The following is an 11,799-nucleotide window of genomic DNA, read 5'->3' as shown; positions in this document are numbered from 1 at the left end:
ATGGCGAAAAAAAAGCTATCTTCACTTTGGACCTAATTTTTATTTCACTTTTAATTTTTAATTTACTACTGTATTTATACAAGTTAAGATATAAGCCCTCAATCACCACAACAATGTTAAAACAAAGGGAAATTGTTCGTTTTTGTTTTTTTTTGGTAATATTGATCCTTCTGTTCGATTGATTTTACTTATTCTCTGCTACGAAATCATTGCTGATGGCTGAGTTTTGTACTGCAAAACAAAGACTTGAAATTGTTGAAAATGAACGAAAATATATGTAATATATTATATGTATTCCTTCTGATCTTTATTCTATTTTCTACTTTACTTTACATTCTTGCTATACAAAGCAAGTTTGGATACCAATTGTTGCAACTCTGCTCATTACTTATAACGCGGAAGCATACGAGTATCTATCTATATATCCTCACTTTAGACAGTCGGAGAGGTAAGTGTTCGTTTTAGATCACATGCTCTGCAGAGGCGTCCGGATCACGGTTTATGTTTTACATTACATACAACGTCCTTCAGTCAAAATCGTTGCCCTAATATAAATTTTTTCTATTTATTTCTTTTACTCTTTTTAAGAACAGTCCGGCTGCCGACTGCCAAATAGTGCATAAATCATTGTTGTCATCAGGCTTAGAGCGATTAGACTGCTGACGGTGCTGGAACGAACAACTTGAGAAACTTTATATTTATGCAAATTTCTTTAAAATTATTTAAAGTTAGACACGCACTCTTCAACGGCTGTAGCTATAGTATATATACTTACAAGCAGTTTAAGCTTAAAGTAAACGTAATTGCAACATAAGTAAATATGCGTTGTATATTCACATTAAACGTGACAATTAGCAAAGTTTTGTATTTCTATTGTAAAAATTTTTTTTTATTATGCTTTCGTATTAAAGTATAATTTGCGAATCGTTATTTCAGATATTTCCCATCATACTGCAAGAGAACATCCGACGACAATGCAATATAGCGCAATCGGTATTCCCTGTACATTCAATATATCCAAAATAGCGGGCATCAAAAATTGACGCATTATCTTCGTCTTAAGAAGCTTTGTGCGAGCGCTTGAAGAATAGGTGGCGATAAGCTAAAAAAGACAAATCGAAGCGTTATAGAGTCAAAGTAAAAAATTCCATTTTTTTTTTTTTTTTTCGTTTCTTTGCATTTGCTTAGTTGTCTGTTTGAATTTTTCAGAACTTGTCAAAAGAAGGTCAATTACTTGTGCGAGATTTTTTCTTGGAACTTTCAAGTAATTCCACAGGGATTTCCTAAACGGCTGGAGTAGAAAGGTATTTTGGATGCTGGAATTTCGCTTAAAGCTTAACATCTTGCCGGTTGCTTTTTAATTTCTCTAAAATCTTTAGAAAGTTTTCATTCACTCTCATTAAAAAATATTTTCAAGCGAAAATACAATGCAATGTACAACGAGTTTAGTGAATTTACAAAAAAAGATCTCATTCTCAAAATGTTCCTCTTCTTAACTGGTGGCTCTTACGAGAATTCATAATATCGTAAGGATGATCATTTTTTGCGCGTACGATCATATAACAGTGACTGTTAGCAAAAACTTATTTTGCGAGAAATAACTTAAAACAAAGAAATTTGAGAAAAGAAATTTAAAATGTAGACTTATGCAGTATATGGCTAGGCATTGATTATTATTCATGGGTACCTGAATAATTACACATTTCGTATATGGAATTTTCTAATGTTAAATTGATTTATGTTGCGGTTTTCGGTTTTGACATGCTTCCACATGAATTGGAAGCCCAATAACATTACTTGCCAGCCATTCATGATAATAACGTAAATTTATTCACAAACATGCATGTCCGTATGTGCGTGTATATGAAAGTGTTTTGATAAGATAAATTATAGAGCTGCAAATTTGAGACCTTTGCCTATCGGTCTATTTATTTGCCTGTCTATCGTATTGCTAGTCGATTGCTCTCGCCCGATAATGACTGATTGGTTTGATTATATTTTGTTTAATAAATTAAATCAAATAATTTTAAAATGAAACGAAGCCTTGGTCAACAGTGGCAATAGCATGAAAAACAACAACAACAACAACAACAACTACAAAAATATCAGGTACAGAAGTACCAACCAAAATATGCTTATTTCCTATAAAGCATACAATTATTACAAATAAGGGTAAACATAAACGTACTTCAACACATAATATTACATATATGTACAATTATAACATTGCGGAAACGCATAAAACCATACACGACTCGGCAAGAGCCATACACGATATAAAGTGATTTGACTTTATGCAAAGATGGAAATTCAAATAAAAACCGGCAGAAACAGAAAGAGAAACAGAAAACGTAGTAAAGACCAATTATATTCGGCTTCGATCCTTCGAGCCTTCTATGCCTAATAATCTATCATTTTGGGAAACATTCCCGGTAGTTGTTCGTGAATATATAGCTGGTTTGAAAGCATGTTTAAAGGTTCAATTTTATGAATACTTGGATTGAAAATGGATTTTACATGAGCTTCACCTCTCTTTAGGCCAACGAACAACGAAAACTAATCGCAACCTTGTAGTCGCATTATGTTTTTAAGATCCGCTTATCGATTGCACACATTCCATATCAATTCAAAAAAAAAACATTTTTTCTTATTTTTTTACACTCTCTAATAAAAGTCAAAACCAAACCGGATGGATAAACGGATATAGTTGCTCAAGACACAAAATGCTCAAGAGTTTTGGTAGCTGTTGTAACTTGACGTTTCAAAGTTCATTTCTGATTCTTCCACATGGTAAGGCAAAATGAACACATTCTCCGGCGATAAATATAAAAATGTGAACAATTTAACAGTAATATTATATATGTACAGAAACATGCATGGGGAGCTGCATCGACAGCAATAACCACCGTTCATGTGCGTTTGATTGGCCATATCTTTGCTTGAACAAATTTATCCATAATTGGCAATTAACACTTTTTGGCGTTCTACATCTGATTGATGGCGTCACAAGTGCGTAGCACTTTTGCGAAAGTGAACATTACATTTTTCGCACACCTCCTCTTCCCATTCTCGTTGTCGGCGCGTAGATTGGGTAAATCCTTCATATTCATCTGTCGACTAGACAATCAGTTAACCAACAACAGTTGGTTATTTTTTGATTTTTGCGTTGAAAGCGACATGCAAATAAAATAACGGATCACTATACTGGCCAACACAATCATTTTTCTATACACATAACGTATACGCAGTGCTCGCCTGACTTTTTTCAGCGGTTTCGCTCAGTATGTAGTCACAGACCGTTGCCATAGCACACAATACGCAACTATTAGTTGAAAAAAAAAACAACAACAACAACAACAACAAAAAACAACAAAAAATACAAAAGTGTTTAAAACACATAAACAAAGTATGTATAAATGTATATAAATATATAACTATAGAAATATAAAAAATTTTTAAATAAAATTACGTACCAAAATATATGAACACGTAATATGGGAGTGTGTGTGTATGCTTTTATGTATAAATGTATAAACAAACAGAGGCATGTGCACTATTAAAAATCCAAACTGGCAAAAATTATTCAAGCGACAATATAAATTTCGCAAATTTATTTAACAGCAGACAAATATATGCAATATATAGATAGATACACACACACACACACACGCACACACATATCTCAATAGAAAGACTGGTTAAATCGATAAAAGTTTATGCGGCAATGACGATTCTCATCGAGTTGAATTTTAATTAAATGGACATCGGTACCATATAGACATATATATTTACACAAACAAATAAACGAATATACCTAAACGTAATTATATACGCATACCAATATATAGAATATTATATATATATATATATATATATAATTAAAAACAAAGAAATAAAACATGACATTAGGTGAAAGCGACTTTGTTGTATTTCAACGTCGGTTTTAATTTAACAATTCTATTCATGATAATTAAAAACGCAGATTGTGAATATGAATCCACACATGTGAGAAAATTTGATGGCCGACCATGAAGCGAAGAAGAAAAAGAAAAAGTTCACAAAGTCAACACTTTGTTCATTCTTGTTCATATAGCGATGTTTTTTTCATAAGATTATACGGACTTAGTATTTTTCGACCCTTCACGCTCTCGCTAAATAGTAAAATAAAATCATTATACATTTTTGAAAATTCATTGACTTAAAACACACAATGTAACAAAGTATTATCAATAATTATAATATAATCCTAGCTTTTTATAATTGGTTGAAGCTTGATGGCGACGCACTCACTCGCCCTGTCGCTTGCCTGCATCCTATCGCGATTTGTGGTCTAATTTCATTTCAGTTGGCTGCGAACTGCCAACTGCTGCTTAAAAAACATTTGATTGCAACCATTTATTATAGGTCCCATAAATCTGCTTAATGAGCTGTTGTGTGTGTGTGTGTATGCGCGTTTAAATATATAGTCGATTGCTTTTTATATACTGAGACTAAAGCATCTTGCCCCGCTACGCACCCCAAAACGACTACTATTGTCGCGTATCAACATAGATACGATATAGATTTTACGTCCGCACGTTACTTGCTTTACAATTTGGAAGGAATATTGTGTATAGAGGTATTAAGGCATTATCCAAAAAGGGACATTAGGTGAAATTTAGTGAAATGCAAAAATAGTTTCACAAACATGCACACATATAAGTAAGAAGAATTTATTTTTTGTAATGATTATGTAGCGATAATAATTTACAATCAAGTAAGGAAAGCGTTATTTATCTTCGTCTTTCCTTTGCAATTTCTTTTCTTGAGAATTGCCGTTAGACGTCTCATGTATCTCAGTTTCGGATGAATACACTGTAAGTATGCTAAGACCCGAAGGCATGGGAGACGTGGTTAAAATAACATGCTCAGGTTGTGGTGCCCTATTTCCTGTAGCAACAAAGGATAGAGTTGATGCAGATTCCATAGGCGACGTCCCGATTGTCGATAATGTAACCGGTGCCTGCCTAGAATCTTCCGAAACTACAGACAATGTTGAAAAAGACTCCATGGGGGACGTTGCAACAGTGGCGTATTTTGGCGTAAATTGTACTTCATCCTGAAATTGCACCGTTTGCGTTTTGGCTGGTGATCGAATTTTTGCCATGTTATCGCTTTTAAAAAGTGTTTGAACTTCGTTCATTTCATCTTTCCCAGCTTCGGTTTGAATTTTTTTAGCTGGCCTCGGCATTGGATCCTTGTAGGCAAGCCTGAAATTCGAACCGAATTGATCTTCGAGATAGTCGTTCATACGTTTAACACGCTGCTGTTGACGTTCAAGGCGCAAACGATCAAACAAGTCCAGTTCATATTCGGGTTCGCTAGAGCCTTTTTTTAAATGAAATCAATAAAATCAATTTAAATTTACTGTAAAAAAAAAATAAAGCCACCTTTATCAGTGCTTTTGGATTCAATACGGTCATCGTAGTCGTCCTCGTACAGCCCCTCCTCTACATCCTCTAGTATTGCTTCGAAGAAATATGGCTGGAGAATTGTTCGAGTAGTAGGGCGTGGCAAATAGTATGATGTTATAGTTTGTATGCTCTCTGTAGCCGATATTAACGAACCAGTTTCTAATAAATGTGTTTTTGATTTCAGTTCCATAGGTGGCAACTCGTTATCGGAAAGAGTCGAGTACCGTTGAAATGTTTGGTTAAACTGTTCGCTGCGTTGACTAAATACACTCGTAAGCCTGCCCCTCGACTTATCAAGACTGGCTAAACTATGCTGAGAACGTAGGACAAGCACTATAATTTAGTTGGTCACGTTTAAAATAACTTACTTGTCCTGAGTGGGTTGGTGCGTTATACTCTTTGTCATATTTGGCAGTAGAGTGTTCTGGCGGCTTCTCTCGCTTAACATCCGTCTCATAAGGTAATTCATTGGGAAAGACTTCATCCCAATATTGATCCTTAACCAATTCGGGATGCTCCTGATGCATTTCGTCGACAATCATATATGAGACTTGTAAATGCCTATCGATCATCCAGTTGACCTATATTAAATTACATAGACATGGTGCGTCTTCTACTGGCTTATATTTTAATGATAATTGTCATATGGTACCTCGAAATCGTCATCATCTTCACCGAATGGATTGATTAAGGTTTCTGCGACCTTTAACCAGCCCATGTAAAAAAAAAATTGCAAAGTCATAAAAACCGGTGTATAAAAATCCAAAGATTCGTAGGTATCGGCTTTTCGTATTGTCCACTGATGCGCCAAGAGGCTGCAGATAAAAAACGAATATACCGCTATTGTTACAACTTGCGTATACACCAGCGGTACGGTGATAAAATCGTAATACATCAAAGTACCGCATGACCCACGAAAAGAATTTAAAGTATCAATAAGTGTCTTCACGGCGTAATCATCACGTATCCGTCCTTCTTTACGAGCCCTCGCTACAATGCTCGTGGCCCAGACAATGGGCATCCAATGCTTTGGATGGTTAGGAAAAGCGGTGTTCATGTCCTCGATTATTTGTTTTTCATTTTCTTGCAAAAGACCGGCCTCAACTAAATGATGTAATTTGGGAAAACGTTTCTTCACGCATGGCGATATCATGGATAAAACCATAGTGCAACACGCACATACGTAGCGCATTATTGTGCGTCGCATGACGCGGCCACCTTCGTCATCACCTTGAACGTGAGCACTAACAAGAACAGCCAAAGAGTCTGGCCACGGTATTGTCATATACTGTTCCCACCATCGTTGCATAACTAAATTCACGTAGAAGCCTAACACAAACGACAAAGGTATGAGAGTAACATAGCTGGAACAGTACTCCACCACAGCTTCAAATGTCCTTTCAAAGGACAATGCAATAAACAAAATAAATCGTTTAAACAAATCTATGCACAACAAGTTAAATATTTACTCACTTCTTGCGATCATCTTCCAATCCGTAAATGTATAATAAGTTAATAAGATAGAACAAAAGTAAAAACAATAGTAAATCCATCCACACCAATTTATAAATGCTTCCTCTCCATCTAGCAAGCGGACAATTAAGTGCCAACACAGCTCATCATTTGCATCGACTTACCTAGCAAGTAATTTTAAGAAGCAACCGAATCTTGTGCATGTTGCTACTTCCGCAGTATAGGTGACAGTCATTATTACAATTTCACTTTGTATTATGTAAGAATTTAAATAATTTATTCGATTCAATGCCAATACAGAACAAAATGACAAAGTGACAATTAAATTAAATTAAGAAAAATCAAAATTTGACAAGAAAAGAATATGTGATGGATTGATTGATTGCGGAGAGCGTAATAACTACGCCATAATAAATATGGCAAGGTTGTTAATTATTTTCACTATAGCCTTTTAGTTTTATCATTTTCGTCGTCTGACTTCTCTTGTTCCTCCTCTTGTAATTCTTTTTCCTTTTCCGCTTGTGTCATTTGTGGTTTCCAGGCACTTTCTTCTTCAGCTTCTAAATCATCCTGTCCCTTCTCGTGATACTCAATTTCGTCTCTCTCCTGTTGTTGATCGTCTTCCGATTCTTTCAAATTCTTTTCAGTCGGAGCTTCTTCGCCCTGTTGGATCTGCACATCGTCCTCTGACGTCGGTGGATCTAGCCATTTCAGTTGCTTCTGTGGTTGCAGACTGTCCCTTTGCTGTTGCTCTGTTTGCTGATCCGGTGGTTGCAAAACAGGTTGTTGTTGTTTTTGTGTTAAAGATGGTCGAACCACTAATGATGGTCGCAGTACTACCGATGGCCCTGGTGCTACTGTTGATCGTCTTATTGGACGCTGTGAAATTCGTTCATGTTGCTGAAGGAGTTGACGCTCTTGCTGCTCTTGCATTTGTTGTTGAAAAGGTAAGCCGTCATACGGCAAAAATGCGATTTTCTTCTTCTGACGTTCCCTTTTCTCATTCGATCTTAAATGCTGCAATTCATCAAATAAATCCATTGACTGAGACCGCTCCCAATTAGTACTTTGCGAAGATATTCCTTCAATATTACTATGTTCTTCGTCTTCACCCTCTAGTGCTTCGTATCCTACCTTTTTTTCAATTGAGTAAGATGAGCTTGTGCGTGGTATATCGGATATTGATCGCCGCTCCCCCATACTCAAGAATTTTTTTAGAGCCGAAGTAATACCAAAAAGATGGTCCGAATATACTGTGGTGTGACTGCCTCCTCGCCCTAGGGTAGAAAATGACTCCTAGAAAGTGTTTGCCGTTTGAAATTTTTTGTTTTTTCTTAAATACATTTTACATTTGTTAACTAACATTTGAAGGATAACGGGAAGTATACATTTTAGCAGTTGAATGTTTAGGTGGCTCTTCGAAACGCACATGCACCTTGCCTTGCTCAACGTCATGTGCTAAAGGTATTTTCATAGGAAATATTTCGTCCCAGTATTGATCTTTGACCAACTCAGGATGATCGTGATGCATTTCGTCGACTATTAAATATGATACTTGAATATTACGATCAATTAACCAATTTAACTGCAAGTACAAATTTGATAAGTTATTACGTTACGATAAGTATATACGTTCAACGATGTACGGGTTATTACCTCAAAATCATCATCATCATCACCAAAAGGAGAAATTAAAGATTCGGCTACTTTAAGCCAGCCCATAAAAAATAAAAACTCCAAGCAGCTGATTATGGGACAAAAGAGATCTACCAAGTTATAAACGCCATCGGCATCACTTCTTGGCGTCCACTGACGTCCCAAAACAGTAGCCACAAAGAAAGTGTACACAGCTATGGTTACTACCTGAGTATAGACTAATGGTATACTAATTGTGTCGTAAAAAAGCAAAACCATTAGCATTCCGCGAAAGCCGTTAAGAGTATCAATCAAGGATCTTAACGAAGCGTCATCGCGTACACGTCCCTCCTTTCGGGCTCTTGTCACGATGCTTGTTGCCCACACTATCGGAACCCAATAGGTATGTTGGTAACCAAATTTCTCAATCATTCCTTTGAATATTTTCATTTCGTTTTCAGTTAAGAGCCCGGCATCTTTTATATATTCTAATTTAGGAAAACGCCGTTTGACACGCGGCGCTATCATAGTCATTACGAGCGTATGCGATAAACATACATAACGCATTATTGTTCGCCGCATTAAACGGCCTCGTTCATCTTGACCGGTAACCAGAGCGCTGACATAAACAGCAGTACTATCAGGCCATGGTAACGTCATATACTGAGCCCACCACCGCTGGACAGCAAGAGACACAAAGAAACCCAAAACGAATATCACTGGAATCAAACTCGCTCTCTGATAGCAATAGGAAACTAAATCCTCAAAAACCCTAAACAAATTTCAGATATTAAAACTTGGAAATCTACGGGCGCTCAAGGGAGGTACTTACTTCTTCTGGGCAGCAGTAAATAAGAACATATAACAGCAATTCAGACTATAATAAATAAGTATATAAATGACCAAATCCACCCATAATAGCTTATAAATACTGGCGCGCCATCTATATATGTATGGGTAAAAAATAAATTCCGATCAGAAACGTATTTTCGCTTACCTCAGCAAGAGTTTCGGGAAACAGCCGAACCCTCTACACGTAGCTACTTCGGAGGCATAATAGATGGTCATAATTCTTCGTTAGTCCCTTGTTGTTCCGAAAAACACAAATCAGTCAACAAATATTTTAAGCCGGAAATTGAAATCGAATATTGCGACAGTTCTTAGCAGAGATTGCTGCGACACGCTTTTTATTTTTACAACAGAAAAAAATGAGTGTTTGTAAGCGAAAGTTTTAGATAGTAGTAAAGTGAAGCCGATTGAGTTTGAAGGCATTCACAAGATATGTGGATAGTCAAATTAATGACAAACTATGTGTTAGTTGACAAAAAAATTGGATCTTAAAAATGATACACGTTCTGCATGATGCTGATGGTTTTTTTATTTAAATATACATAAATATATATACATATATATATATACCCTGTGATGATGGGAATTTTTCCTTTTATAATTTTCGAAGAAATTCCTCTCTAGATAAATACTGCTGGTGTAGCTTCAGTGGCTATTCCAGGTTTCCCTACCCTCGTTAATAATATTCCGCCTCTGAATCAAAATCTCAATAACTTCTTTTGTTACAATTCAACTACCTTGTACTAGCTATGTTACGTTACCACCTGAATTCGAATAATTGAATCATAACCTAGCGGCTAAAAATTACACCCAACATACGTAGACTGAACACAAGCCAGATATCGTCAGTGGTCATTGGACGGAGCGGACGATCGTCTAACAAAATATCCCTCATTCGGATGACGACGGACTTTGCTATATTTGCTATATTCATCTCGACGGCGGTTCAGTCAAGAAGGAGCAGGAGGTAGCAAAAAGTCATTTTCTTCTTCCCTACACTCTTGTTCGAATACCAATCGGCATTGCCAATTAGTTGATCGCATTCGAAGTGTGTCATCTGAATTATTTCAAAAGTGATACTCCCATTCCATTCTGTTCCTACTTATGCAGTTCTTACTTATTACAGCATCCCTGTAACACTCACCGGAGAACAACCAACTGCTTGCTATAAAAGTAAAATGAATTGAAAGTAAAATATACTTATGGCATTTTAAATACATAAGGATAACATACGACTGCGTGTAGGACCAAATCATTTTAAATATCGTTGCACGAAACAAAAATTCGGTGAAAAGAATAAGAAAAATCTGTATAGGATGGGACTATTTCTTGACCCGCCTTCTAGGTAATGATCCTGCGAAATATAAGCCTTTGTATCGCCTTGAAATTTAATTTTTCGTATTTTAACTTGAAAATTGATACAAGAGAATGCTAAGCTCTCGAGCTCTTTTCCGCACCTATCCTCACGTAAGTCTTCTCTAGGAAGGTGCGCAACTCTATAGTCGTAAGACAGAAAATTCATGTTAGACAAAGTGGTATAGGGCACTTTATATCGGCTTTGCTTGAAACGTTTAACTTATTTTTGATTATTGTACTTCAAGTTAAGTAAAATAAATCTTCAATAGCTAGGGAGTGTGGATAGGTTGCGCGCAACGTAAACACGCAACAAAAATATAGGAATTAATTTTTTTTTTTAAAACACTAGTCCTGTAGCGGATGTTTATTATACGTGTAATGTGGCGGTGATCAAAAAGAATTGATGAAAGAGATACGGAGTAGCCACAGCCACTGAAGAAAGTAATATCTCTCAAATAAGAAAATATTAGAAAAAAACCCTGCTAAGGGTATAGCCAAGCAGCTGTATATCCCAAATTCCATTTACAGAACAGAAAATATTCCCAAAACCTATTACAGTCGAGATCAAATTTTGTGTCAATATCGGATTTTGTGGTCAGTGCAGATGTGCATGAATATAGGTGCTCATATGTATATATATATATCAAAGTAAATTGTGCACAGATTTAGTGTTTAGTGCATATATAGTGCATATATGTATGTATTTTAACTTTAACTTTGCATAAATTATTAATTAAGGACTACGTAAAGTTAATTGAAATACAAACCGCAATCCGTTTTAGTAGAGAAGAGGCAACAAAGTTTAAAAAAAGAGAAAGAAAGGGGAACAGCGTAACCGTTCTTTCGAAACTTTAGCAAATATCTTTTATTTTAATGTAAAAACATTTTGAATTAATTATCATCACCACTTCGTCGCCATTAATCTTTATTTGTTTTAATGTTTGAGAGAAATAATCAAATGCACAAAAGGAATAAAATAATTACGTTTACATGTGTATGCTTAAGAGTTTTCTATGCTGTTTTCCTATTACAT

General features: G+C 35.8%; 2 protein-coding genes across 2 annotated transcripts; both read right to left on the bottom strand.

Moving 5' to 3' along the window:
* Window positions 1-4,768: 4,768 nt before the first annotated feature.
* On the bottom strand, window positions 4,769-7,161 carry LOC119632353 (bestrophin-4-like). Its single transcript, XM_038025215.1, has 6 exons — window positions 7,091-7,161; window positions 6,927-7,037; window positions 6,106-6,850; window positions 5,822-6,034; window positions 5,430-5,766; window positions 4,769-5,367 (listed from the first exon to the last, which is right to left on the bottom strand). Exons 1-6 carry the CDS (start codon window positions 7,159-7,161, stop codon window positions 4,769-4,771), a joined length of 2,076 nt encoding a protein of 691 aa, XP_037881143.1.
* A 1,038-nt stretch (window positions 7,162-8,199) lies between these two features.
* LOC119632011 (bestrophin-2-like) lies at window positions 8,200-9,877 on the bottom strand. Its single transcript, XM_038024680.1, has 4 exons — window positions 9,559-9,877; window positions 9,394-9,504; window positions 8,583-9,333; window positions 8,200-8,511 (listed from the first exon to the last, which is right to left on the bottom strand). Exons 1-4 carry the CDS (start codon window positions 9,627-9,629, stop codon window positions 8,281-8,283), a joined length of 1,164 nt encoding a protein of 387 aa, XP_037880608.1. The 5' UTR covers window positions 9,630-9,877; the 3' UTR covers window positions 8,200-8,280.
* Window positions 9,878-11,799: the final 1,922 nt, after the last annotated feature.

This window comes from Glossina fuscipes, unplaced genomic scaffold (genome assembly GCF_014805625.2).
Source record: "Glossina fuscipes isolate IAEA_lab_2018 unplaced genomic scaffold, Yale_Gfus_2 1, whole genome shotgun sequence".
NCBI classification, from domain to species: domain Eukaryota; kingdom Metazoa; phylum Arthropoda; class Insecta; order Diptera; family Glossinidae; genus Glossina; species Glossina fuscipes.
This window is presented reverse-complemented; position numbering and strand designations above follow the sequence as displayed.

Coding starts and splice junctions, on each gene's coding strand:
- LOC119632011 (XM_038024680.1), bottom strand. CDS start 9,629: ATGACCATCTATTATGCCTCCGAAGTAGCTACGTGTAGAGGGTTCGGC. Junction 9,334..9,393: donor TTTACTGCTGCCCAGAAGAA/GTAAGTACCTCC, acceptor AAATTTGTTTAG/GGTTTTTGAGGATTTAGTTT. Junction 8,512..8,582: donor ATGATGATGATGATTTTGAG/GTAATAACCCGT, acceptor TTGTACTTGCAG/TTAAATTGGTTAATTGATCG.
- LOC119632353 (XM_038025215.1), bottom strand. CDS start 7,161: ATGACTGTCACCTATACTGCGGAAGTAGCAACATGCACAAGATTCGGT. Junction 6,851..6,926: donor TTGGAAGATGATCGCAAGAA/GTGAGTAAATAT, acceptor GTCCTTTGAAAG/GACATTTGAAGCTGTGGTGG. Junction 5,767..5,821: donor CACCAACCCACTCAGGACAA/GTAAGTTATTTT, acceptor CTACGTTCTCAG/CATAGTTTAGCCAGTCTTGA.